The sequence below is a fragment of the Pan paniscus genome, chromosome 12, assembly GCF_029289425.2.
Source record: "Pan paniscus chromosome 12, NHGRI_mPanPan1-v2.0_pri, whole genome shotgun sequence".
Classification (NCBI taxonomy): Eukaryota; Metazoa; Chordata; class Mammalia; order Primates; family Hominidae; genus Pan; species Pan paniscus.
Window position 1 is genome coordinate 41098420 of NC_073261.2, and position 27567 is coordinate 41125986.

Genomic DNA, 27567 nt, shown 5'->3' on the forward strand with positions numbered 1-27567 from the left:
GAAGCCCAACGCCTAATACCTAGTACAGGGCAGTAACAGTGAAGTCCTATGTCTGCTCGTCTGTAAAATGCATAGGTCATGCAGGATGAGGGTCCCTTCTAACCGCATTCCCTGATTTTGAGGCTCACTGTACAGTCGGCGAGCACCAGTTAGCTTGTGGGGTGAGTGCATCTTAAGGCAAGTGTTGACCCAAGCACCCAGGAAAAGCCCAGGAAAGTAGGATATCTGGTTCTGTTCCAGGAGCATCTCTTATCAGCTTTGGGTTTCAGTCCTTTGCATGTCCTGAGGAGGCCAGAGGAACTGCTTGGATCCACTGCTCCTGTCTCCCAGGACTGTCCAGACCCTCCTTTCCAGCTGGTATTGCCACAGGGCCCGGCAGAAGAGGCTCGGCTGCCCTGAGGAGCATTTGTTTGCATACGTCCTATTGAATTCTTTCCTACAACATCCTGTACAGAAGAGCCTCTTCGGCCGGGCGCGGTGGCTCATGCCTGTAATCTCAGCACTTTGGGAGGCCGAGGCTGGCGGATCACGAGGTCAGGAGATCGAGACCATCCTGGCTAACACAGTGAAACACCGTCTCTACTAAAAATACCAAAAATTAGCCAGGCGTGGTGGCACATGCCTGTAGTCCCAGTTACTTGGGAGGCTGAGGCAGGAGAATCGCTTGAACCTGGGAGTCAGAGGTTGCAGTGAGCCAAGATTGTGCCACTGCACTCCAGCCTGGGCAACAGAGCGAGACTCCGTCTCAAAAAACAAAAAAAACAAAAACAGAAGAGCCTCTTCAACTATTGCCTGGCAGCTACGAGGGAGAAGAGGAGGCAATTCTGGGTAAGCCTCAACAGGACAGAGAAGCCACCCTTGCCCACGTGAAGTGGGCAGCGGGTTCAGATGGCAGCCGGGAAGGATCGCAGGCAGGCTTCCGTGATGAACCAGGGTGAGCAGCCAGGGCCATGGGGGTTGGGGGACGGCTATTCCAATTACAAAACATCTGAGGCGGTGTGGTGTGTGTGTTGAGGTCACAACCCAATTGTTAGCCCCAAGCACTCAGCTCTTCCTCACTGTACTCACACATTTGAGGAAACACTGTTGGACCCCATCTGCTTCAGCACGATGGCAGAAGGCAGTGGCATGGGATGAGGCCACTAATAGTGGCCCTTTGGTGCTTTAAGGTGAAACAGACTTACCAAGTGTGCTGGAGATGGTGACCTCGTGTCCTTGACTGTGGCGCTGGAGGGGACATCGAGGAGGGGCCATTTCATCTGCAGGTACTGCACAGGGAACAGAAAAGAAAAAGCTGTTGGTGAGATGAGGCCTCACAAGTACTCAAAGTTTGCTGGGCTCTGCTGTTAGGGCACCGGGGCAGGCCATTGGGGTGGCCTGCATTTTCATGCCACATGCCCTGTACTGGGTCAATTTCCAAACGATTATAACAGGAGCGAGCATATATTTACAATCACTACCAGCCTCACCACGCCCTCTGTCATTTTGGGGGGGGGGACACGAATGACAACTAAGCTGAACTTTAAGTGGTGGAGAGAACCGATCCATTCCAGCACAACCAATCAACATATTCAAAGAACCTACTAGTGAGGCTCAAGTCCCCTCCCTATGCTGTAGTCATGGACACGCAGGGCTGACCAAGGAGGCAGAGGCTCCCAGATGGCCATCCTGCCCCATCCATTTCCATCACTTACGACATCCACACACAATGCTCCCTACGAAACAGCCGTCCAGAAGTATCTGGGAATGAATGAATAAAAGCCATCTGCCTGACACAGAGTCATGGGCAACATCTACCCCAACTCAAGGATGCTGAGCTTTCCTTCATTATAGCGTCTCTCAACCCTGAAAAGATTACCCAGCACCCCATTCTTTCTCATGTCAGTGCAAAAAACTCAAACCAAACAGTACTTCCCCAACACACACACACACACACACACACACACACACATACACACACACACACAATCTCTCTCTCTCTCTCTGGCATGGCACAGTCCTTGCCAAGAGCCTGGAAAGAATGAGTTGAGTGGAGCAGCAGTCAGGAGCACTGAGAAGGGCTCTTCTGGGCTCTGGAGCCCTGCATTCATGGGTTCAGGCTCTTACTCTGCCAACATAGGCTGTGTGACCCTGAACGAGTGATTAACAACTCTGAGTCCCAGTTTCAGCATCTGTAAGGCAAGGTTATTATCACTCACGGTACAGGTTGTTTGGAGGACTAGGGACGGTGTCACATATTGAACACAGTGCCTCGCACATGGGAGACATTTGATAAATGACGCCTATTATTTCCATAAGCAAACCATTAGTCTTTGCCAGGAGCAAAAGCACACATGTTGTCTTAGTGTCAACACTGACAGGTTGCTTCTGGGCAGCAGACCCGCAAGCAGCCTCTTTGCAGAATTCTTGAGACTCCTTTGAGAATGAAAGCTGTAACGGAAAGTGGTGGCCCCAGGAAGTTTCACAGAAAGAAGTCTTTGGCTGGGTGCAGTGGCTCATGCCTGTAATCCCAGCACTTTGGGAGGCCAAGGTGGATGGATCACTTGAGGTCAGGAGTTCAAGACCAGCCTGGCCAACATGGTGAAACTTCGTCTCTACTAAAAAAACAAAAAATAGCTGGGTGTGGTGGCGCAGGACTATAGTCCCAGCTAATCGGGAGGCTGAGGCAGGAGAATCGCTTGAGTCTGGGAGGTGGAGGTTGCAGTGAGCCAAGATCGTGCCATGGCACTACAGCCTGGACGACAGAGTGAGACTTTATCTCAAAAAAGAAAAAAAAAGAAGCCTTTGAATCATCCCTGACTCTGGTCATGTAATATCAGGAAAAATCAATCACAATCTGGCTCTGCTGTGTACAGGAGCAGGAGGGCGATGGGAAGAGCCCCAGAAGGCCCCTTTGCTCTTCATTCACCTTAAGTCTTGACCAAGATGGCAGGGACTGACTGGGCTTTCAAAAAGGTGTCCATGGGCAGGAACAACAACTTAAGGTCACACGTGCCACAGGCCAGACTAGCACATGGGATGGGCCAAGCAGGCCTGGTGTGGGAGACCTGGTGGGAAGTGGGAATGAAGCCCTATGAATTAGGACAGTCTTTTCACTTTGCGACCTCTGTACTCCCACCCCTCAGCCCTCAAATGGGGTCTCACCTCTATCCCTGTCCTCTGCTGACCCTATCTTCTTCCTCCCCTCCCACCACCACCCATCCCTTGCCCTACCCAGAGCCCACACACCCGACATGAATTAACTGGGATTTCAATGCCTGTGGCCAGTTAAAAGCACTGGGCAAATATTGGTATCAATAGTTAAAACTCATTTCCACTGTGAATAACATTTGTGCTACATTTGCACTTGTCAAAGCATTTTCCCACACAAAACTCAGTGTAATCTGCACATCAATCCTGCAATGACAAGTAGGGGTGACTATCCCAAATTTTAAAAGGAGCTAGGCCGGGCGCAGTGGCTATGCCTGTAATCCCAGCACTTTGGGAGGCCGAGGTGGGCAAATCATTCGAGGTCAAGAGTTCAAGACCAGCCTGGCCAACATGGTGAAACCCCGTCTCTTACTAAATATACAAAAATTAGCTGGGCGTGGTGGCGTGTGCCTGTAGTCCCACCTTCTTGGGAGGCTGAGGCAGAAGAATCACTTGAACCCGGGAGGCGGAGGTTGCAGTGAACCGAGATCACACCACTGCACTCCAGCCTGGGTGACAGAGTGAGACCTTGTCTCAAAAAAAAAAAAAAAAAAAAAAAAAAAGAGCTAATGGACATAAACAAAGGCTAAACGCTTCCCCAACTTCATACAAGACAGCTGGAGCTGGAGCCTAGGTCTCTTGACTTCAAATCCCACACCTTGCACAAGACCAAGTCACGAAGCTTTTCCTAAGACTGTCTTCCTCAACTCTCCACCCGCAGCCTTCTCTTTGCTCAGATGTGTTTTCTCTCTCCTTCTCTGTCTTGCACGGGGCTGGCCACCCAGAAACAGAATGGGTCCATGCATGTCAGTGTTCTCCTGGAGGGATGCTGAAGGTGCCCAGAGCTTGCACTTGAAGCCTAAACACCACACTCGTTTTTCTAAAAGCAACAACTTGAACATTTCTGGTTTTAAAAATTAAACTACAATAACAACTACCAGGTGCTAAAGAGAAGTATCCCAAATCTATACCCCCTAATATTAAACAGGATAGATGGGTACCTAAAAATCCATCAACTCTACCAGCATCTGCCCCCTATTTAGGGCCACAAAGACACACATTCATTCTTGTTGGCTTACCAGGGATGTCCTTAGATCATATGGGGGTGGTCCAAAGAAATGTAAACCCTAGTCTGGGATGGTGCTAGAGTTGTGGGTCTTAAATAATCCTCTCAAGTGACCTTATAGATTGTCTGGCAGAGCTGGCTTGTAGGACTGTAGTGCAGGGTTTCTCAGGCTCAGCACTATGACATTTTGGGCTGGATACTTTTTTTATTGGGGGTGGTGGGCTGTCCTGGAAAGTTTAACAATATCTTTGGCCTCTAACTATAATACTAAATGCCGATGCACTCCCATACAGATCATCAAAAACGTCTCCAGATTTTGCCAAATGTCTCCTGGGGCTGAGGGAGAGAATCTTCCCTCCCGCAACTGAGAATCACTGCTCTAGTGGCCAAGGAGCTGGCACCCAATAGACTGCAAGCTCCATGAGGGTTTGTCTGCCTTGGTGCTGGGGATATCAAGGTACAGGTACATTTATGTATGCTTGTATTTTGTACACACATTCATAGTAAGGACTTTCAGTAACAGCCACTCTTTTGGGTGTCTGACCATGTACTTGTTTTATCTATGTAACAAGAAGTCTTGGCTTCTGCTGGGAGGAGACCACACTGGTCGCGCCTACCACTGATACCTGGCCCCTTACAGACAAGTCAGGCAGTGTGAGGGAAAAGACCAGAAGGGAGAGGTGGTCCTGGGAACAGTGAGCATCTCACCGGGACTGACCCTGCTCCAGCCATGCCTGGGGTGGTGCGGGGGCAGTGTGCAGGGAGGGACTCACTCTGGGAGGCAGGGGTGTGGAGGATCGTGACTTTCCCTTTTCTATTTGTCTTTTTAAGATTTGGAGATGAGTGATGGGGGGAGGAGGAAGAGCTCTAAGACTTTGGAGCCCCTACAGCTTGGCCATGGACAGCCTCTGCATCACAACTCTGAGGAAAGGACAGTTGAACTTCCCAGAACCATGAATTGGGGCAGCAGGAGCCAGTGACAACCCTTGTAATCCTCTTCCACTGCAGTACTAGACATTTGAAGATGGCCAGGTAGTTCTGAATTCCTAGCGTCAGGCCCAGCCCAACTAGAGTGGAAATAAAGTTCTTCTGTTTATTTGTTTATTTTTATTTTTTATTTTTAGAGATGGGGGTCTTGCTATGTTGCCCAGGCTCATCTTCAACGCCTGGGCTCAAGCAATCCTCCCGCCTTGCTCTCGCAAAGTGCTGGGATTACAGGTGTGAGCCACCATGCCCAGCCAATAAAGCTCTTCTTAGCTGTAAGGCCAACGCCACGATCACCCTGAGGGCAATCACTCATGGGTGGGAGCATGTCCTTGGGGAAGTAAGTGATGGCTGACTGTGCTTAGATTCTTTGCATGGTAATGGTATGTGGGCAGGTTAAAACTGCTGGTTTCTCCATGCCCAGTCTAGGCTACATTTAACTGGCTCTGCAAGGCCCAGCTCCTGACCAGTGTGTTGTGGCTGGGTTTCAGCCCATAGCGAAGATGTGTACACGGGCTGGTCCAGCCACCTCCCTCCTGGGGGATGCCCACTGGAATGTAACACATTGAAATGATGATGAATGGCATCAATGCAACTGATGGCCAGGCAACAGCGATCGCTGCCACTTCTGGGGTGCTTTCTATGGGTTAAATACTCGCTTTTGGATGCTCAAAAATAGAAAGGAAAACACCAAACCCAAACGGCAGGTACTACTGTCTTCGATTTACATATGTCGTGACTATCTAAGACAGGACAGATACACAGTTTTCCAATCTCACTGAATCTGAGAAACACTTTTCTGGGGACTGGGGTTCTGCTACTGTGGTTCACAGTTAAGTAGACTGAGGCTGTGGTTTAAAACATGTCTTTACCTCATTAAGGAAGGATGATTCTAATCCTATTTTTACATTGTTTTCATTGGAGCAGTTGTTGCATTTTTCTCTCAGCATTTACCAAAATGGTCATGTGGTTTCTCTTATTTGACTCATTTATGAGATGTATATATAGCAATAGATTTTCTTACATGAAGGCATTTTTGCATTTCCCAGGTAAGCCCTATTTGGTCATGGTGGTTTGTTCCTTCTTATGCTGTGTTGTGGAATGCTAGTCATGTTTTAAATTGTTGACTTTTACATTCCTAAGTAAAGGTGAACAAAGTTTTCTTTTCTTTGGGTGACATCTTTATCGAGTGTTGCCATCAGTGTCCTTGTGGCTTTATTATTCAGAGGGGCTCTGCTCCTCTCTTTCTCAATGTTTTGGGCCCCTCCTTAGAGCCCTCCTTGGGGCGAGCACTTGGCCAGGCGGGCTGTTTCTGCTCAACGTGGATCTCAGGAAGGGTCCCTCTGAAGGATGCTGTCACTAGAGAGCTAGAGCCCCCTTTCCTGCAGGGAGGCGGAGAATCCATCCTACAGAATCCTCGCTTTGATTGGAGCCATGGAGCAGATTAATTGCAGCTGTGCCCTGGAATTTCCCCAACACACAAATCTTCGTGATGTAAAACAGCTGGGAGGAAATCCCAGCATGCCCTGTACAGAGGCAGGACTGCCAATGAGCTACGGAGATTAACCCTCCGGCTCCCAGAAGGTAGGGAGGGCCCCGCCCCAGCCGTCCTCACCCTGTCCCACACTTGCTTAGTGTGGACAGGACTCTACAGGGCTCGGGGGAACGCCCACATTCTCCCTGTTCGCACGTTCTCACAGAAAAGCCTTTAAGCAGGGCCTGGGCAACAGAGGAAACAAAGCTTCATGTTACAGAATCCACAGCTCCCCACAGTTGCACGCAAGGAAAACAAGTCAGCTCCAAAAACTGCACAGGTGAGAAAACTCCAGCCCAGAGAACACCTTCCGCTGCTTCTAGAGGAAAGGCCCAGTAGGCAGAGAAACCGCCCCTTGCTCCAGCCCCATGGTCTTGCCCATTTTTGGCCACTTGCCCATCAGCAGACACAAAGGGTCCCAGTTTTGGTGACCGGTCCTTCCTGCCTCTCTGGACCCTATGGTAAACAGTGACTTTGGGGACCTAGAGCCAGGATCCCCTTTGATAGAGAAGCAAGGGTTGCCCAGGCTTTTCGGGAGATGTAAAGTCCCAGTGCCACCCAGAACCCAAGGCTACACCCAAACTCTGGGTGCAGGTGGCTTCCCACCACAGTGACAATAACATTATTCAAAATGCTCTCCTTGTCCTCTTAGAAACTCCATGTAACAGGAACCTATACTATAACTGTATTATAAATGAAAAATGTGAAGAAGCGATCCGTGTCTCCCCGTCTCCATTCTGCCACAGTTGCAGTCGTTTCTTGCCTGGACTACTGCAAATCCTACCAGAGTCAGCCTTCTAAACACCAGTCACATCTCTCCCCTGCTCAGAACACTTCCCTGGTTGGTTTCTGGGGTCAAGAGATAAAGCCCCCAAACTCACCAGCAATCCCACACCACCCTATCCTTCTGGCTTCCACCCTCACCGCCCCCCACCCCAGCTGCACAGAGTCCTCACTGCACTCTGAACGCACCACGCTGCCCTGCTGCTCCCCGGCCTGCTACGGCCTTTACTGCATCCTTCACTCGTGGGAAACTTTAACCCCTCTTCTTCAAAACCCATTTCCTCCCAAGGTCACCCTCCCTGGCATGAAGCCTCCATGAGTCTGTCGCTCTCGAGAAGCGGCACACGGTGTTTCCACAGCACTCACCAGGCTACTCCTCCCCATTTGCACACTCTGTCTGCCCTTGGGACGGTAAGCTCCTCAAGGGTCATGCTGCACCTCAATTCCTCACCCAGAACCCGGCAATCATGATGTGTTGAAACCCTGTCCCATGCTGTATTAATGCCGTGAGCTTAGGCCCAGTTTCCACATCTGTAATGAGGGGTTGAACAGCCTCTGCCTGAAGCCTTTAGAGCAGGGGAGAGATGTGACTGGTGTTTAGAAGGCTGACTCTGGTAGGATTTGCAGTAGTCCAGGAAAGAAACGACTGCAACTGTGGCAGAATGGAGACGGGGAGACACGGATCGCTTCTTCACATTTTTCATTTATAATACGGTTATAGTATAGGTTCCTGTTACATAGAGCTTCTAAGAGGACAAGGAGAGCATTTTGAATAATGTCATTGTCACTGTGGTGGGAAGCCGCCACACGGGAGCCCATTTCACTCATGGGCAATGCCTGCTTCTCACAGTAACTGGCTTAGTCTGCCGAGAATACGTAAACGTAGCATGGAGGCTGGGATGCCCAACTTGGCCAGTTCTTGGAGACCTGTTTCTATCTTCTGTAGTAAAGTTCACAAATGGATCTAAGTTTGAAAATACACTGACACTGAGCAATGAACTCAGGAACAGGGAGACAGAAAAGCTTTCCCAATTGGGAAAACATTTTTAGTTTTCAGCAGTCGGTAAGAGAAAACGAAAGTGTAAAGAACTTGTTCCCAAACAAGATGGATTAGACAAAGAGCTCCAGGGGCAAAAGTATAAAAGAAGTTTTATACTCTTATCCCTTCTTTCTTAAGAATGAGTCATTTATGCCTTTGCTTAACTTTGTGGATGCCACTAAATCCCAAACACATTTTTTGTTTTACCTGAGGGTAGGTTAGATTCTTTCTTGAGGTATTTTTTTTTTTTTTTTTTTTGAGATGGAGTCTCACTCTGTCGTCCAGGCTGGAGTGCAGTGGCGCAATCATAGATCACTGCAACCTCCACCTCCTGGGCTCAGGCAATCCTCCCATCTCAGCCTCTCAAGTAGCTGGGACCACAGGCATGTGCCACCATGCCTGGCTAATTTATTGTAGTTTTGGTAGAGACAGGGTTTCACCATGTTGCCCTGGCTGGTCTCGAACTCCTGAGCTCAAGTGATCTGCCCGCCTTCACCTCCCAATTCTGCTGGCATTACAGGGGTGAGCCACCGCACCTGGCCTACACTGGTCTTAAACCAATGAAGTGACTTTGCTCTCTCTAGCACCTGTCACAGCATTTAGTCAACAAATGGTTTTAAAGCCCATGCACTGGTAGCAGAGGGGCTCCAAAAGCATTTCATAACTGAATAGTAAACTCAAAAGTAAGAGTGTGTCAATTAGGTGTCAGTTTCACCATAAACACCTCTTTCCTCTGCTTTCCCCAAATGATTCTTTCTTTTGTGGATGATCTCAAAACTATTCTCTTCCCCTCCCATTCCAAAGAACCTGGCAATTTTGCCTCCTAGATTTGACCTAAGGTTTGTTTTTAAAAACTGGCTCCCCCGCAGAAGTCAAGCTTTCGTTTTAGAGCACAGGAGGCAAGAGATCAGGGTTCCAGACTCTTTCTAACCTTTCTGGACTCCATCGTCTCATCTTTAAAATGGGAATATTTTACTTCATCAGCCTGAAGCAGGGGCCTGGACTAGATGGTCTCCTTTGGAAGGAAAAATCAAATGCAGATGTTTGTCTAAACACAGAGGGCACTGGGAGTGCCGACCGTGTTGAGGTGTTCAACAAATACGGAATCAGGGGTCCTAGCTGAACCCCACTTACAAGCTGTGTGCCTGTGTACATCACCTTTCAGAACCTCTGGTTTCCACATGTAAAATAGGAATAAGAACACCTACTGCCTGGCAGAGTGATTATCTCACGTGTGGCTGTCACACTCAAGTGTGAGTGTCCTCTCACACTGGAGAGGACCAGGCAGAGTGTGGGGCATGCGGGGAGCTTGTAAGAAATCTGTGTTCAGTCACTAAATGTGTAAGTTATTGGTATTCTAGGAGCCTGTGACCTGCGCTTTACCTGGGGAGACAGGTCTGGTTCGGTGGTGTGTTGGTAAATGCCTAACAACTGGCTCTCTAAGCAAAAAACAAAGTGAAAAACCAAAGCATTTGCTGGTATTCATGGTGTAAACACTCCCGCTGATTTCAAGGTACCACGATGAGTCACTGAAGGCTCAGTGCGGAAGAGATGCTACCAATTGGCTGGGTGCCAGCTGGCTCAGGCACACCAATGACCGTGGGCAAGAGCTGGGTTGGGGGGGTGGTCTCAGATGTGTCCTGACTTGCTGGGATGGCTGGAAAGCTGAGACACACATGGTTCTCAGCTGACGTGGGCCTGCTTGAGGTCTTGATGGAGAGCCGGACACTTGGCTAGGTATGTCCCCCGACAGCTGCATGCTCTGGAGGAGGGAAAACTCTGCTCCCAGAGCACTAGGCACAGCCATTCTGTGGTGGCCCTGACCAGGGGGACCCCGGGACAGAGCCCTAGGCTTTCAAACAATGTCAAAGTTCAACTTGCTTTCGAGTCCGCATTTCTGCAGCCTGGAGCGCTGGGCCTGCTGAGTCGCAAGCTGCCTCTCCCATCGGCTGTGACCTTGGGTTTGCTGGGCCTGGGCAGTGTCTGTGCAGTGTCTATGCTCACTGCCCAGCCACCAATGTGCTGCAGGAAGTGTCTTCGTGGAAACTGGCTTTGGAGGCCCAGTCCTCCTTTCCCTGAGGTGAACCCTGCTGGGCCCCTCCCTCTGTCTCTCCCCTGTCGCTGTGTGCCTGGGAATCTACTGACACGCTTCCCTCCCCTCAGGCCCTCAGGTGAGAACATCTGCCCTGGCCCCCACAGGATGCAGAGTCCACCTGCTGGCCTCTGACCAGGAGCTCAGACTGGGCTGAAAGAGCAAATGCCTTTCTCCTTCACAGCCTGCAGCCTGTTCTCTGGCCTGCACATACCCACCCACGCCACTCTGCCCCCACTCCATTCGCCAGCATAGTAGGGCTGGTCCCATAGCCATCCCCACAGAGCTGCCTCCCCCTGGGTTACAGGAGGTGCCATAACCGACTCAAGGGGCCCATGCTCACAGACATGGAGGTGTTTCCCAGGCTTCTGCTGCAGTGAACACCCTTGAACACTCACCATGTTGCCCATGTATGTCTATAGTGGGAGGACACATTTCCAGCTGTGAGGGGAATCACTAGGTCAAAGATATGCACACTTAAAGTTCTGAGGAGTGTTATTAAATTTCTCCCAGTTGACACTGCTAACAGCAACCTGGGAGAGGGCTTATTTCCCCACACCCTTGCCCATACAAGGTTATCAAACTGTTTAAACTTTGCCAAACTGACAGGTGAAAAAGTCCCTCACTGGAGTTTCCATTACTCTTATAATGAGTGAGGCTGCGAATTGTCCTCTGTATGGGTGATGATTTGAAGGAGGGAAAAAAGATGTGTGTGGCACAGAGGAAGTGGGGCACATAATCTGCTGGATGGCGGGGATGGGGGGGGACGAATATGGAGTCACTGCAGGTGAAACACAGGAGGAGTCTGTGGGTTCCTTGCAGCTGGCACAGCCTGTGCAACCTCTCCTGCACTTGATCTTCACTCAGGTGGAAGAGGCCAGAGAGAAGGAGCTGAGGCTGAGTCTGTGCGCTGTTGTGAGTGAGGAGGAGGCGGGAGGAGAGCCCAGGAAGCTGCTGGTGGGCAGCTGCCCCTTCTGGTTCTTCCCCTTTCCCTTCCCCGCATGTACACAGGCTGCTTACATGCCCTCCCCGCCTCCCAGGTACTTCTCAGCCCCCAGAAGGCTGGCTTCTGTTCCACTCCCTCCACTGTCTCTGTAGACACTCTCCTGTCTTTGCAAGGCCATGGATGACTTTAGGAAGAAAATAAAGGCAACTGGCTTTTGAACTGCCACATGACATGGGCAGCTCTGGGGAAGCCTCTCCCCCCTCCTGCCCTGTGGCTGCAGGTTCTACATGCCTTTTGGGTGATTTTTTTATTGACTGATTGATTGATATACTGGTTAATGGATTGATTGATAGGGTCTTGCCCTGTCAGCCAGGCTGGAGTGCAGTGGCACGACTGTAGCTCACTGCAGCCTTGACTTCATGGAATCAAGCAATCCTCCCACATCAGCCTCCTGCATAGCTGGGACTACAGGCAAGCACCACACCACCCGGCTAATTTTTTTTTTTTGGTAGAGACAGGGTCTCACTATGTTGCCCAGGCTGGTCTGAAACTCTTGGCCTTAAGTGATCCTTTCGCCTTAGCCTCCCAAAGTGCTTGGGATTATAGCTTTGAGCTACCACGCCCGGTCATCCACATTTATTGACCTGAATAAAGTGTGCTGGACAAACTGTTCAGTGAGAAAAGCCAATTAAATAATCTGGAAGCATAGTCACCCAAATGTTATCGCTGGATTTTTAACATTTCAGGCAATTTTATTAGTTCCTTTTTCATATTTTTCTTCTTCACTTGAAATTTTTACAATCAGTATGTCTTATATCATAGCAACAGTAAGCAAAGCTATTAAAAGTAACCCCAGATGAATTATTTTCAATCCTGTGCCTTCAGTGTACCTAACCAGAAACCTCAAAATCCACTTTAATGACTTTAGTTACCTCCCTAATCTGCTCTGGGCCACCCAGTTATATGGCTTCTGGACATTTTTTGAACCCTATTCCGAGGAGGAGCCCCTGCAGCAGCCTTCTGGGTTTGCTTGAGCTCCTGCAGGTTCTCACCCAGGAGGAAGGCAGCGGGGGTGGGGGGCAACCCGGTTTGAAAGGGGTGGTAGTGGGCTGCAAACCACATCGGCAGGTTGCTTTGCCTCACATTGACAAAATGTCTGTTGTCCAAGAATAGGGTAGTTGACAGAAATGAAGGGATCCCAAATCCTCTCTCCACTGAGTCACCAGTGCTCCTGTTCTCAGTTCATCTCTTCAGTCTACCCTTCACTTACCTCTAGAAATATCTTTCTAAAATATAAAACTGTGCTGTTTAAAGCTAGCAGGAGGCTACTCATTCTTACAGGACTGCCTACCAGATGATCAAGATGCAGTGACAGCTCTGTACAGAGACCTCCATCAATGTTTAGTGAGTATCTCATATAAAAGGTGGCTGTTTATATGCATGATATACCACAGGAGAGATTTTTTATGTACATAAATAACTAGACTATAAGCCTATAAATGACAGGTTCAGATAAGACAGGGATGACAATGGGCAAGAATTATCGTGGAACAACTGAAAACTTCATAGAGGAGGTGGCATCTGTGCTGGGTCCTGCAGGCAGGATATACTTCTATAGTTGTTTTACTTTTTAAAGCATTCCATATGAATTATCTGATTTGATATTACTGACTCCTGGATATAGGTAAAGCAGATATTATTATGTTCATTTAAAAAATGGGAAACTGGGCTGGGCGCAGTAGCTTATGCCTGTAATCCCAGCACTTTCGGAGGCCGAGGCAGGAGGATCACGAGGTCAGGAGCTCAAGACCAGCATGGCCAATATGGCAAAACCCCGTCTCTACTAAAAATACAAAAATTAGCCGGGTGTGGTGGCGGGTGCCTGTAATCCTAGCTACTTGGGAGGCTGAGGCAGGAGAACTGCTTGAATCTGGGAGGCAGAAGTTGCAGTGAGCTGAGATCGCACCATTGAACTCCAGCCTGGGTGACAGAGGGAGACTCTGAATCAAAAAAAAAAAGGAAATTGAGCCTGCTGGAGGCTGTTGGATTTCCTCGACACTGGCACTAGAATATAGGACTTTGGGCGTTTATGTTGTAACTCTAAGGGTACAAGGACATGATTTCTGCCTTCTAGAAACTTGTGGTTGGGAATGGGACTCACACTTGTAATCGCAGCATTTTGGGAGGCTGAGGCAGGTGGATCACTTGAGCCCAGGAGTTCAAGACCAGCCTGGGAAACAAAGTGAGATGAGACCCCGTCTCTACAAAAATACAAAAAAAATTAGCCAGGTGTGGTGGCGCACGCTTGTAGTCCCAGCTACCCGAGAGGCTGAGCTGGGAGGATCGATTCAGCCCTCGAGTTCGAGGCTGCAGTGAGCTGTGATTGCACCACTGCACTCCAGCCTGGGTGACAGAGTGAGACTCTGTCTCTAAATAAAAAATAAAGAAACTTCCAACTGATCTCGGAATCTTGGGATAGCAAATATGGGGCACAGGAGCAGTCCCATCCCTCCATGCTTGTGGCAGACACTGCTAGTAGACCATGGCACTCTTTCTTGCTAAAGGTGGGTAAGACCTCAGAATCCTCAACACTGAGGCAGCTACTAACAGTTGATTAAAACTGACCTGTAAGGTGCAATCTATTTATTCTCTCTGATTTACGCCAGGAGGTAGATACAGATGTTCTGTCTGGTGAGAAGGAGGGGCAGAAACCAGGTCATAGAAGCATCTCTCCTGGCTGGCACAAAGCGGAACTCAGCTCCTAGACAGAGGTGAAGGCTTCACCAAGAATGTGACTAGATGGCAAAAACAGTCATAATTTGCAGAAAGTCCATTGACCAAAAGCAGGCCTGAGAATTCTAAAGTTTACGGACTTTCCCCTATGGGAGGAGAAGCTGGAAAGCATCCCAGGTATTGAGGAGAAAGGAAGCAGGATCTGTGTATAATCAGTGGGGAACAGGAAGCGCTTATCTGGGGCCAGTGAAATACTCAACACAAAAGAACAGCCAGGCAGCCTGGAGCTGCCTTCCAGCCACAGAGCTTCAAGGGTCTCTTAGAACCCTTCCCCGCGGCTCCTGCAGGCCCAGCAGCTGGCCAAAGTCAACAACTCCTGGGCACCGGGAGATGGGAAATGTCTGAGGAGGCCTCTCCATAGACGGGCAGTTCCAGGAGAGCTCTCCGACCCCACAGGTGAACAAGAACACAGGAGAATAAGGGTCACACCAGCCACCTCTATACAGGGCCATTGCTCCTGATAAAGGAGCCTGAAGAACGGGTCCTGTACCCTACACTAGTGTGTATGCAAATGTGGGTGCACATGTGGCTTACATATCTCAGGGAACAACACGAGTTTATGTCCATATTGAAGGGAGGGTGCAGGAAGTTATGACGGACAGTGGAAGGGCTGAGAAGTTCCCATCTCAATACTATTAAACAACACCTCCTATTTTTTAGTACCTAAAATATTTACATTAATAGGCCTTAAAATATTTAAGTATTTAAAATATTTAAGTATTTAAGCCAGTATTTTTGGCTGGGTGTGGTGGCTCACGCCTGTAGGCCCAGCACTTTGGGAGGCTCACCTGAGCCCAGGAGTTCAACAGTAGCCTGGGCAACATGGTGAAACCCTGTCTCTACAAAACACAACAAAACAAAAATGTATATATAGCCAAACAAACAAAATTATAAATACATATGTATGTGTATTTTTTATGTATGTGTACACAATTACACATACATGTTACAGGCAAAGTTTGATATCTTGGATACTGTTGCTTACAGTGAAGCTCCATTTTTAAAAAGTGGAAAAAAGTGAATCAATTCAAAGAAAAATAATTATGTAAATAGTATAGGTGGTATGTGGCAAAGATTATGTGAGGAAGTGACATCCAGGGAATACTGTTGTAGGATTGCATGTTTGTGGCCATCCAGGGACTACTGCCAGTTGTGGATGAGGGCACCCCTAGGAATTGGAGAAAGAGGTTCTGCACACAGACTCAAAGGTCAGAGCATCCCAGGACACACCACTATTTTCTTCCCAAATTGCTTCTCACCGAGATCTACCATCTCTCTCTTCTCATGTACCTGCAGGGTCAAAACCTCAGACATCTTTTCCTCCACCTTCTTCCTCACTTTGTCATCTAGCCCATCAAGTCCTGTGTTTTTTCAATCTCAACTACCACTGTCTTGCAATGGCTCCCTAACATTCACCTTGCCCCACACTCGTTCCTCCAGGTTGGTCACACACCCTGCTGCCCGCTGACTTTGCAGCTCACAGCCAGGCTCATTTCCTCGCTTAGCTTCCCCTAAGCTCTTTGGGGATAGGCATCCAATCTTTTTTTTTTTTAACCTGCCGCTTCAGAAAGGCATCCAGGCTGGGCATGGTGGCTGACGCCTGTAATCCCAGCACTTTGGGAAACCGAGGAGGGTGGGTCACCTGAGGTCAGGAGTTCGACACCAGCCTGGCCAACATGGTGAAACCCCATCTCTATGAAAAGTACAAAAACTAGCCGGGCATGGTGGCGGGCGCCTGTAATCCCAGCTACTCACGAGGCAGAGGTTGCAGTGAACCGAAATCGCGCCACTGCACTCCAGCCTGGGTGACGTGACCGAGACTCTGTCTCAAAAAAAAAAAAAAAAAAAAAGGCATCCAATCTTATTTGCCCTTTGGGTCCCCACGGCCTTAAGCACAGCATATCATTTGTGAGAGGTGCTTGATGACTATTGCAGGGTGTTCTAGGATTAACCAAATTAGAGGTGCAAGTCCTTCTCTCTGGAGGTGTTGCCTCCCAGGCAGCTCTAGTGGAAATGTTGTATGCAAAGGCAATTAGCGGTCACACTCCTGGGGTTGTTGCCACAGACCCTAATTTAGCTGACGTAGGGTGAGAACAGAGAAACCATCACCTTTTGGGAGAATGATGGATAGAGGGAATGGGAAGGTCCGCTGCCAGTGGGGACCCTATCAGGTGAGTAAGACTCCATTTACCTAAAGTGATCAAATAAAAAACATTTACCGATATCATATCTGCTTCTATTTTTATATTTTCCTCTACAGTTAATACATTATAAAAAAACAAACAGAAACATTCTAATCTTTTGTAGCTGGGGGCCTTGATGCTGGGATTCTTCTGTTCAGCCCCACTGTGGAATACAGCACTTCTGAAATTCATACTCTGTTTGATATTAATATCATTTCAGATAAGCAAATAAGTATGTGCCAAAGCCAAGGACAGGAAACTGTCTGCATAAATCTTGGATAAACAGATTTCTTTAAAGAAAACATTTAGTGATGCGTTACCTTGTGCCAGATACTCCATGTGTTATTTCGTTTAACCCCCACAGCCTTATAAGTTGATGCTATTATTATCCTCATTTAACAGATGGAGGGATTAAGGTACAAAGAGGTTAACTAACTTGCCCCAGTCTATCCCAAACCCAAAAGCCAACTCTTTTTTTTTTTTTTTTTTTTTTTTGAGACAGAGCCTCGCTCTGTTGCCCAGGCTGCAGTGCAATGGCACAATCTTGGTTCACTGCAACCTCCGCCTCCCGGGTTCAAGTGATTCTTCCACCTCAGCCTCCCAAGTAGCTGGAATACAGGTGCACACCCAGCTAATTTTTGTATTTTTGTAGAGACAGCGTTTCACCATGTTAGCCAGGCTGGTCTTGAACTCCTGACCTCAAGTGATCCACCCGCCTCGGCCTCCCAAAGTGGTGGGATTACAGGCATGAGCCACCACACCTGCCCAAGGCCAACTCTTAATCCTTTCATTATGCTAGTGCTGGAAGAGAAGAAAACATACCACTCCTGCAGCCCATCCTGGCACTCCTCAGATAAGGGCAGTCAGGCCCATGGGGTGAGCTGTCCCACCAAGGTCACGGAGGACACTGGCAGAGCTGGGATCAGAACAACCCAGGTGTCCTGGCCCCCAGCTACAGAAGAGCTATGATGGATCAGGTTATTTTTTTTACAACACATAAACATAAAAATAATTGGAAGGGGATGAAATACTAATGTAAGCAAATCAATATTATAAATACCAATCTGAGAAGTCATAAAACACAACAAAAGAATACTTGTATTATTGAGTTTCAATATGGATAAGCCGTAAGGCATGCAGAGCATGCTCAACAGCTCCACACTGCCCCCTGGTGGTTCCCAAGTGCCCACCAGAAGCATGCTGGACCAATGACCAGCGGGAAACAAAGGCCCTGGACAAGGATACCTGCTGCACTGAAAACCCCAGGAGCCGGTGACCTGGTGGGCCAGACAACAAAGATCCTCCTGGGCTGGGCACCAAGCCGTCAAGGAAAATCTCTGGGTTCCACTCCCATTTGTTTGCAGAATTTGAGATAAAGAAGTTATGAACTCAGTAATGAGTTAACTACTTTTAGTCTCTCATGTTGGCAGTGGCCTTTTCCCCCTTTAATTACCACAGGCACTTTTTAATACCCTGGTGGTGGGAAAGTAAATTAGTAAATCCTGTCTTGTGCAATTTGGAAGTATGTATCAAGTCTTCTGAAGGCTTACTGTCTCTAGGAATGCATCCTAAGGAAATAATTAAGGATGCAAGCAAAATATAGCTGCAAGGATGTTCACTGAAGAGCTGTTTATAATAGCTGAAAGATATTAAATGCCTTATGCTACAATTATGATATCTGAATTTATGTAGTAGGTGGTTATTTACAGAAACAGAAAGGTGTTTACACTGTTAAGTGAAAAAGCAAGATACAAAACATGTATTTCCACCTGTGTAATGGGGAGTGCTTAAAAAAAGAAAAAACATGTATTGAATCCTACTTTTACTTGTAATTTTGTAAAACAGGTATCTTTATGTATGTGTTGAGAAATCTGGAAGAATATACACTAAGAGGTGAGTTGAACTTAATCTCTCTGGGAGACAAGATTATGGGTGTTTTTATTTTATTCTTTGGGCTAAACATACATTGATTTTAAAAGGTAAATGCAAATATATGCAATGGGAATCACTTTTTAATTAAAAAATTTAAATATATAAAAACACTCAGAAAAAAAAAACCCCAGTAAAGTCTATATTCAAGTCTTCAGCCTCTCATTTCTGAATTTCTGAGTGCTGTTTTCTTTTGAATGGGGTCTTGCCCCTGACAACCTTCCCAACCGTTCCCATTAGGGCCTGGAAAAATGTGACCTCAGCCATTTGGAAGCCTTCAATGGTTCCTGTGCAACATACGCTGGGGCCAGTAAGTGCTGTGACTGCCAGCTGCACAAGTCCTTCCTTGGCTGAGGAAGGGTCCACTCTACAGCCCCGCCCTGGACACTCTCCTCCACTCTTTCCCTTCCAGAGGGATTCCCCTCTGGGGGAAGGTCTGGGCACCAATTCAACCAGAGGAGACAACCCAGTCTGCTAGTTCTCAGATCTCACTGGCATCAGGGCTGCTGGGAGGAGCTTTAAAAACACTGATTCCTGTCTGTGTTCCCCATTATGATTTAAGTCTTCCAGGGTGGGGCTTAAGCATCTACTTTTTTTTTTTTTTTTAAGCTCCCAGGTAATATTAATGTGAGGTCAGAGTGGTCCCCAAATGCTCACACCTACCCCTCCATAACTTTCTGTAGTTTCTACCCATTGTTTGGGCTTCTCTTTCAAAGACGACCTTCCTGGATCTATGGTCCTGTCTCTTTTACACTCTTCTTTCACAGCCCAGAGCAAGCATCCACCCACTTACCCATTAAACACTGTTTAGTGCTACTGTGTGCCAGGTTCATGGTTCTCCCCTACCTAAATCCTTGCCTAGAATACATATCTTCATTCCAGTGGATCCATTATAAGGCTCAAGGTGGAAGTTTCTGGTAAAAATGGAGAATCTATAACCTGACAGCAGCCCTCATAAATTAGCCATCACAAAGTGAGACAGGAAATGCCCACACAAGTTTCCTGATGGTTTATTGGACAAATTCAATATCATAACCCATATGCCATAAACATTCCTAACGGCGTTAGCACATTACATGCCTTCTTTCTGGGTTGGGAGAGGGGCTGCAACACATTCCCCCAACTCTCCAATCAAATCCAGGGCTTGGTCTTTATGGAATTTCAAGCATCCAGGCTAGGCTAGTTGGGTTGGGGAGGAGGGTACATTTCAGAGCACAAAGGCTCTAAAAACATTTCTCAAATCCCCTGTCATTTCCTGACTGACCTAGTAGAACACCAATTCTAGGCATAGCCTGTGCATGAAGTTGGTTACAGAACTTAACTTTCACAAGCAGCTGTTTGAGGACCGAGACTGGGTGGTGATCAGGTCTTGTTCAGGCCTGATGATGACCTGAAAATTCCACATCTTTGCCACTTCCTTCCTGAGCCCCCAGTTCCTATCCAGACTCTGAAACTCAATCACTGACCAGGTGACAACTCCATCTCATGTCTGAGGATTTGTGATGCATGCACAGCACCAGACTGGGTAGGTGTGGCCCATTTGAATACTTTTTTGTAAGTCCATTGGCCAAATTCTCATTTGATCCACCTTGATTTTCCATGTTCCATTCTATCCATTCCTGGAGGTCAGGAGTACTCACGTAGTCACTCAGATACACGCTGAATTAAACTCCAAGTCATGGTTCAAATGGGTCATTGATTTCTTCCTCTTCAATTTCCATTTTTCCCTTCAAAGAAGGAAAAATGGGCAGGAAAAATCAGTGCAATTGGCTGGAGACCCACAGTTGGATGGGCCCTGTGCTGAGGCCGTCTCTCCCTTACAAGCTCTTTACAAAACCGTCAAACCCCCCACTGTCAATGCCTCCACTCCCTCCAATCATTCGGCCCACTGCCACCTGCCTTCCACGTCACGGGCCCTGTTTTCGCTAAGGCCACTGCTGACCTCCTAACTACCAAACCCAATGTCATCTTCCAGGTCTTTTTCCTAAGAGGCCCCTCAGCTTCTGGGGCACCCTTTCGGCTGGTTTTCCACTTACTCCTCTAGCCGCTCCTCAGAACCTTGGCCTATGCCTCGAAAGCTGGTGTTCTCTGGGTAGTCTCCTCCTCCCCCTGCAGGTTGGCACCCATGCGGTGATCACGCTCATCTCTGCAGCTGGCTCCAGCCTTCCTCCTCATCTCCAAGTGCTTCCTTGACACCGTGCTACAGGCAGCTCAATCCCACACAGACTCATCAAAATCCAGCCCTGATCCTGTTTCCTACATCCTATCAACCAAGACTCCTTTGAAAGTGAAAGGGAACACCTTTAACAATTATGATGGATGATGTAAACCAGGACATGCGGTCACCCTGAGTATTGTACAAACCTTGGGGATCATTCTGGCCTCTTCTCTTTCTCTCACTCTCTACAACTGACAGGGGACCAAGTCTTGTCATTCTAACTTGGACCGTCTCTCCAATTGTTCCCCTTCATCTCTGCTGCTCACTGCCCTGGACCTCTGTAAAGACTCTGAGCTGCCCTCCTGCCTGCAGCCCCTCCCCAGGCCAGCCCACCCTTCCTGTGATTGCATTACTTCCCCCCCCCGCACCCTACCCCCAACAAAAGCTCCAGTGGTTCCCGATGCCTGCTCAGTGGGCATTAAAGCCCTGGCCTACCCTTCCCATCTCCAACTGCCTATTCCCAACAACACCCTCCATCCATTTTCTAGCCAGCCAATCATTCCATTCTCTGAGTGTTTCACTATTTATGCCCCCAAGTCTTTTGCCAAAAGGCTGCCATGCTTTTGCCAGTGACTGGACCACCACCCTGGGTATCTTTGGTCATTGGCCCAAGTGAAGGCAAAGGGCTGCTGAGGGACCGCAGCTTTCCCCAGTTGCACGTGGAAAAGGTGCAACTGTCATGATGTAGATGACACTCTCTCCTTCTCCCTCTCTCTCTCTGAGGCCCTTCTTTCTGGAGTTCCATAGCCACTGGCCTGGCCCAAGTTTGGGGTAGGGGTAGGGTATCTGAAGCCACTGCAGTAGCAAGTACCCCGTGTTAGCCTCTAGTTCCCCGCTCTTGGGTGTCATTTCTTCCCGGGTCCATGAGTAGCCTTCCAAAGGGAATCTGCTGGAGAACTTATTGGAGGATGGCATCAGGCTCCAACTCTAGGGACCACAACCCATATGCTTGTTCTCTAATTGCTTTCAGAGTTCCAGAGAGACCCTGTGAGTTCCTGGGTATCCCCCATGTATATGATGGGGAATTCATTCTGCTGGTTTGATCTCTTTTCCTTTGGGCAACATCTTTAAAAAAAGTCTTCCTTGGAGACTTCAAACCTGGATCTTTAACAAGTCGTTGATGAAATGCTTGGAAATGCTCGTGTTTTTACCCTGGACTTGACAGCAGCCTCTACAGACTCCTTTCTCCATATTCTGCTGGCTTGTCAGAGGCCAGAGGGATCCAAAAGAATTCCTCAGGGGAGGAAGCCCTAAGCCTACATCTTATTCTTTTTAGTTTTTTTTTTTCTTTTAAGAGACGGTGTCTTGATTCTGGAAGTTGCTCTCAGAGGCAGCGTGCGGGTGTGCTCTTTGTGAAATTCCACCGTGGCGTACCATGGCCAGGGCCAGAAAGTGCAGAAGGTGATGGTGCAGCCCATCAACCTCATCTTCGGATACTTACAAAATAGATCGCAGATTCAGGTGTGGCTCTATGAGCAAGTGAATATGCAGACAGAAGGCTGTATCATTGGTTTTACTGAGTATATGAACCTTGTTATTAGATGATGCGGAAGAGATTCATTCTAAAACAAAGTCAAGAAAACGACTGGGTCGGATCATGCTAAAAGGAGGTATTCCTCTGCTACAAAGTGTCTCCAGCTAGAAATGATCAATGAAGTGAGAAATTGTTGAGAAGGATACAGTTTGTTTTTAGATGTCCTTTGTCCAATATGAACATTTATTCATATTGTTTGATTACCCTTATGTTATTACAAGATGGCAATAAATGCTATGGGATTGTTTGTCTTACAAAAAAAAAAAAGAGAGATGCTGTCTTGCTCTGTTGCCCAGGCTGGAGTGCAGTGGCACGAACATGGCTCACTGTGGCCTCCTGGGCTCATGCGATCCTCCCACCTCAGCCTCTTGAGTAGCTGGGACTACAGGCACACATCACCACACCCAGCTAATTTTTTTTAACAGATGGGATCTTGCTATGTTGCCCAGGCTGGTCTCAAACTCCTGGCTTCAAGAATCCCACTGCCTCAGCCTCCCAAAGTGCTGGGATTACAGGTGTGAGCCACCAGGCTTGGCTTCTTTTTAGCTTTGACAACATCTACTTCAACTCACCTGATTGCTTAGGCTGGGTTTTGGTTACAGCTAAGGCACAACTTCTTGTCCTTAACAACCTTTGTCAAGACACATGCTTGCTGGTGGAATCATGTACAGCCTCCACTTCACAAAGTCCTCTTCCAGGCATTGTCCAGGGAGGTATCCTTCATGAGCACACACATGCTTCATAATTACAAACATGAAAATGATCTTCCTTTTAATGCCTGCTTTAAACAGTAGCCACTGTAGGTGGAGAATCCAGAGGTCTGGCCTGTGTAATACGCTTCGATAGACACCATGCCCTTGTGTACAGGCCTACGGGCCTTGTTATTATAGTTAACTTTTATGGTGGGTTTTAGGGGCTGAAAAAATTCTACTAATATTATTGGAAATACATTTTATAGCTTTGGCTATGAAATACCACACACACACACACACACACACACAACCAGCAATAATTGAGGAAGTAATTGAAAACAAATAACACTTGAGTATATGTGCAAATTCTACACAGGTGACTGCAAACCACAAAGATACTAATGAGAAATGGCAGACAGGTTCTTGGCAGGTAGGATCTCACAGGACGTGTGCAGGGCCTGTCACAGTAGATATGATAACTGAGGGAGAGCAAATTCTCGGTCATTGTAATAAAACCAAATCCCCGAAGAACTTCTTTTACATCCCAGAGTAGAGGACAACTATTTTAGGATGTTGCTGCTTGGACACACCTGTTCTATCAGAAGGGGCTGAGTATGTGATACTGAGTTTTCTCTTTTCCTTCTGTATCTTTTTCCCCTTTGTATCTGTGGTACACAGTACAGCACATTATTCAACGTATGTTCATTAAATGGCCACCGAAACATCTTTCACACGGGTTAACAAATGGCCAGGCCTCACGTACAAGGTCTATTTGTTTGTTTTTTTTTTTGAGATGGGGTCTCACTCTGTCACCGGGGTTGGAGTGCAGTGGCACGATCTTGGCTCACTGCAGCCTTGACCTCCCAGGGCTCAAGTAATCCTCCTACCTCAGTCCCCACTGGGTAGCCGGGACTACATGCACGCACCACCATGCCCTGCTAATTTTTTTTTTTCCTGTATTGTAGAGACAAGGTCTCACTATGTTGCCCAGGCTGGTCTCGAACTCCTGGGCTCAAGCAATCTGCCCGCCTCAACCTCCCAAAATGTTGGGATTACAGTCGTGAGCCACTGCGTCCGGCCACGTACAAGGTCTCTTTAAATGATGAATTGGAAACATCAGTATTTCTTCTTTTGCTTAAATTCCAGTCCTCTGCCAACGTACACTGCCATACCAAGATTAAATAGAGAAGGGCACCCAGAAGCATCTGGTTCGCTGTAAGCACTTGACAGCTATCAGCTATGATCATCATTTCTTCTTGCTGATGTTACTGTAACATTGTGGATGAAGCAGTGTTTGCCTTAATCGATGGGGGTGAGTTTGGAAGGCCTGCCCTCCAGGGATGTCTTAGTTCCAGGTGCTGCAATTTGCAGTCCTGGAAATGGAGAAAGGAGATAAGCCTGCAGTTTAGTGCCAACTGTGAAAGGTCAGTTGGGGGGGGCTGCTGGGGGCCTCTTGGGAGTTCTCAGAGGCCCTCCCCTCACATATGCACAGTATCTGGTGTCCCAGCCACCAAATTCTGGAGACCTCCAGAATGATCGGAAGCTTCTGCAGGGTCCAGCCAGTGCTCAGGAACACTCACGGCCCTCCTTTTTCCTTTCCTCATTCAACATCCCCGCATTTCAAGGCTCTCTACCAGCATTTCTTTGTTCATTGTTCAGAAAAAAATGAATCAAGCCATGACTAGAGGCTTGAATTCAACTTTAAAAAATTGTATGGCTCAAAGGGTCTCTATCCGAGTTTTTCCCAAAAGATTATTCTCCAAGGAAAAAAGAAAACAAAATGGCTAAATCGCAACATTTTTTCAGTCTCCATTATCCCACGGCTCTCTTTACCCCTTGAGACACACAATCTTCAATAGTAAACAGGGCTGAAGTTTGAGGGCAAGGCCTAGAGAAGCTGTTTAATTTCTACCCCGAAGACAAACTCAGATTCTTTCACAATTTTCCCTCAGGCCAGCCCTCTGCTTTATAGGGCCAAACCACCGAAAGAACAAATGAATGCGAACAATTTGCCTCCCAGCAGCGAGCACTAAGATTTCCTACAGATACGAATTCCCAAGCAAACCCTGCCCAAAGATAATACAAATGAAGGTTGGGTTTATCGGGCTTTTTAAAGGGTGGCTGCCTGATCTTCTTTAGGATCTGAATATGTTTACACGGGGACTGGGGGGGCACTTACTGACAGAGCAGTTTTAGAAAACCAACACAGGCCCCAGAACACTCATCAGTCTGCAGCGGCTCGGCCGCTCATTCCACAAATACTCACTGTGCATCCACCATGCGCAGCCACTGTGTGTGGTGCTGTGGGGGACAGAATGACAATGTGTCTTGGGAGGTGGCCTCAGCTATAGGTAGGGAGGACAGGGCTTCTGTCCCAAATGGTAAATGTCATAGAGTGGGGGTGTCACCGAGTGTGGGGGTATTGCAGAGTTAGGCCAAGAGGTGGGATCTGAGCTAGACCTCGAAGAGTACAGATGGCAATTTCCACAGGGCAAGGCTCTATTCTAGAACCAACGTATTCATATTAATAAATAAGCAAGGGTTTTGAACTGAAAGGACCTACGACACTGTTTTCCTAAAGACGCCTTCGGAGGCGGGCATGGCTACAATTTGTCTTAAGTCTCAGAGGTCAGTGATGGTCACCCACTGGGGAAGGAAGGGCATGCAGACAGCCCCCCCAACCCCAATATCTGCAGGGTTTGGGACAAGAACATAGATGCAAGCCCATACGCTTACACATGTAAAAGTTATAACTCAAGCTGACAAACTGTTAAATACATTCTCTCCTCCTCCCTTGACAAATATGAATGCTATGAAAAGGCCAGGCTTGAATTTAGAATTCCCAGACTCCTGAGTTCTGTACCAGAATGCAGTGGTGGTAAAAGAGCCTGATCTGGCACCCCCACCATTCCCAGTTCCATCTTGTCCTACGAGGTCTTGGGACAACACATGGAAACATCCCAGACATCTCAGCACCCCCATCAAAGCTCAGCCCCAGGCAAACGCGAGCCCCCCATGTCGACCTATAGGTGTGCACTCCAGTGGCTTGATGCACGTCCAGGGAAGAGTCAGGCAGGCTCTCAAGCCTCAGGATCCCATTCTTGGGATCCTCAGCTCCGTGGATTCCTGGCCTGGTCAGGAAGGAAGTGGCCAGGGTGGTCAGAGCAGGGCCCTCCAAAGTAGGGTCCAATGCAGGCCCCCCTGCTCAGGTCTAAGGGTACAGTGTGCACAGGCAAGGATTTGGCTCACTGGACTGTGAGGCACACTGTGTCGTGTGGTTTTGATTATGATGATACAGGCTAACCTTTATCCCAGATAATGAATACAACATTAGTCTGGTTTCCACTTAATCCTCATCAGCCCTACTGAGTTTAGTATTGTTGTTATTCCCATTTCACATATGAGGAAACTAAGATTAGAGAGATTTTAATTTATCCAAGGCCACACAGCTAGGGGTTGTGGAGCCAGGATTTGACTGTTATACTGAGTCTCATGGCCTAAAAATAATCAGAGGAAAATCATTTCCTGATCCCGAATCATGGAAAATCAAGAGCCGGAAGGAACCACGACATTCATAATGTGGAACCCTCACCACGTGGCGGGAGGGGGCAGGTAGCAGAGGAGAAATCCAGGGTCCTGCTTCCGGGGCAGTCCCCATGCGGGCAGCAGCGTGTCCCACAGAGTTCAGGAGGGCAGCAGCACCTGGTGGGTATGCTGTGCAGTGGGCGTGGCCTCCCCAGGGGATGCAAGGGGAAGCCAGTCAGGGTCAGGCAGGGCCAGAGCAGCCCCGTGGGCATGTGTGGCCAGCAGCTGGCACCACAGCCCTCTGTGAGCTGAGAAGGTGACCTCACTCCAAGTGGGGCCCTTGGAGCTATTTTCTAAAGCTGCTGCCTTTGATGCTTTCTTCAAATCCCGTGAGCAAAGTGGCAAACTTGGGTGGGGAAGCCCCAGAATCTGGCTGCTGTGCAACTTCATTCTGTTTCCAAACAGCGGTGTGGGAGCTCAGCGCCCACTCCACCGGGCAGTACGAGGATGCCCTGGAGCTAAGCCGGGGAACCTGTTCTTCCTCCCTGCAGCTGTGCTGGCCAGCCAAGGCCTTGGTAGGTCAGGAAGGAGGGATTTTTCTTTTTTTAAATTAATTTAAAATATTTAAAACTAAGGTGTAATATGTATATATAAGCAAGTACACAAATCTCGTGTGCGGCTCAATGAATCTTAAGACAGGATTTTGTTCTGTTGCCCAGGCTGGGGTGCAATGGCTCAATCAGAGCTCACTGTAGCCTCGAACTCCTGGGCTCAAGCAATCTTCCTGATTCAGCCTCTCGAGTAGCTGAGACCACAGGCATGTGCCACTACACCCAGCTAATTCTTAAAACTTTTGTAGAGATGGGGGTCTCACTACGTTGCCCAGGCTCTAGTGAATTTTTAATATGTAATTTTTTTTTTTTTTTAAGACAGAGTCTCACTCTGTCACCCAGGCTGGAGTGCGATGGTGCGATCTCAGCTCAGTGCAAACTCTGCTTCCCAGGTTCAAGTGATTCTCCTGCCTCAGCTTCCCGAGTGGCTGGGATTACAGATGCCCGCC

The 27567-nt window shown here is 48.0% G+C and overlaps 2 protein-coding genes across 4 annotated transcripts in view; one reads left to right on the forward strand and one right to left on the reverse strand.

Annotated features, from left to right (window-relative positions):
* Window positions 1-27567, forward strand: part of TGOLN2 (trans-golgi network protein 2) — a 107814-nt gene that overhangs the window by 44936 nt on the left and 35311 nt on the right. The window lies entirely within an intron of this gene.
* The window catches only part of TCF7L1 (transcription factor 7 like 1), a 176382-nt gene that overhangs the window by 25488 nt on the left and 123327 nt on the right, over window positions 1-27567 (reverse strand). For both annotated transcript variants that reach the window (XM_034953457.3, XM_014343871.4), the window contains exon 4: window positions 1185-1268. In XM_034953457.3, the coding sequence (XP_034809348.1) occupies window positions 1185-1268 (84 nt within the window). The remainder of the gene's footprint in view (window positions 1-1184; window positions 1269-27567) is intronic.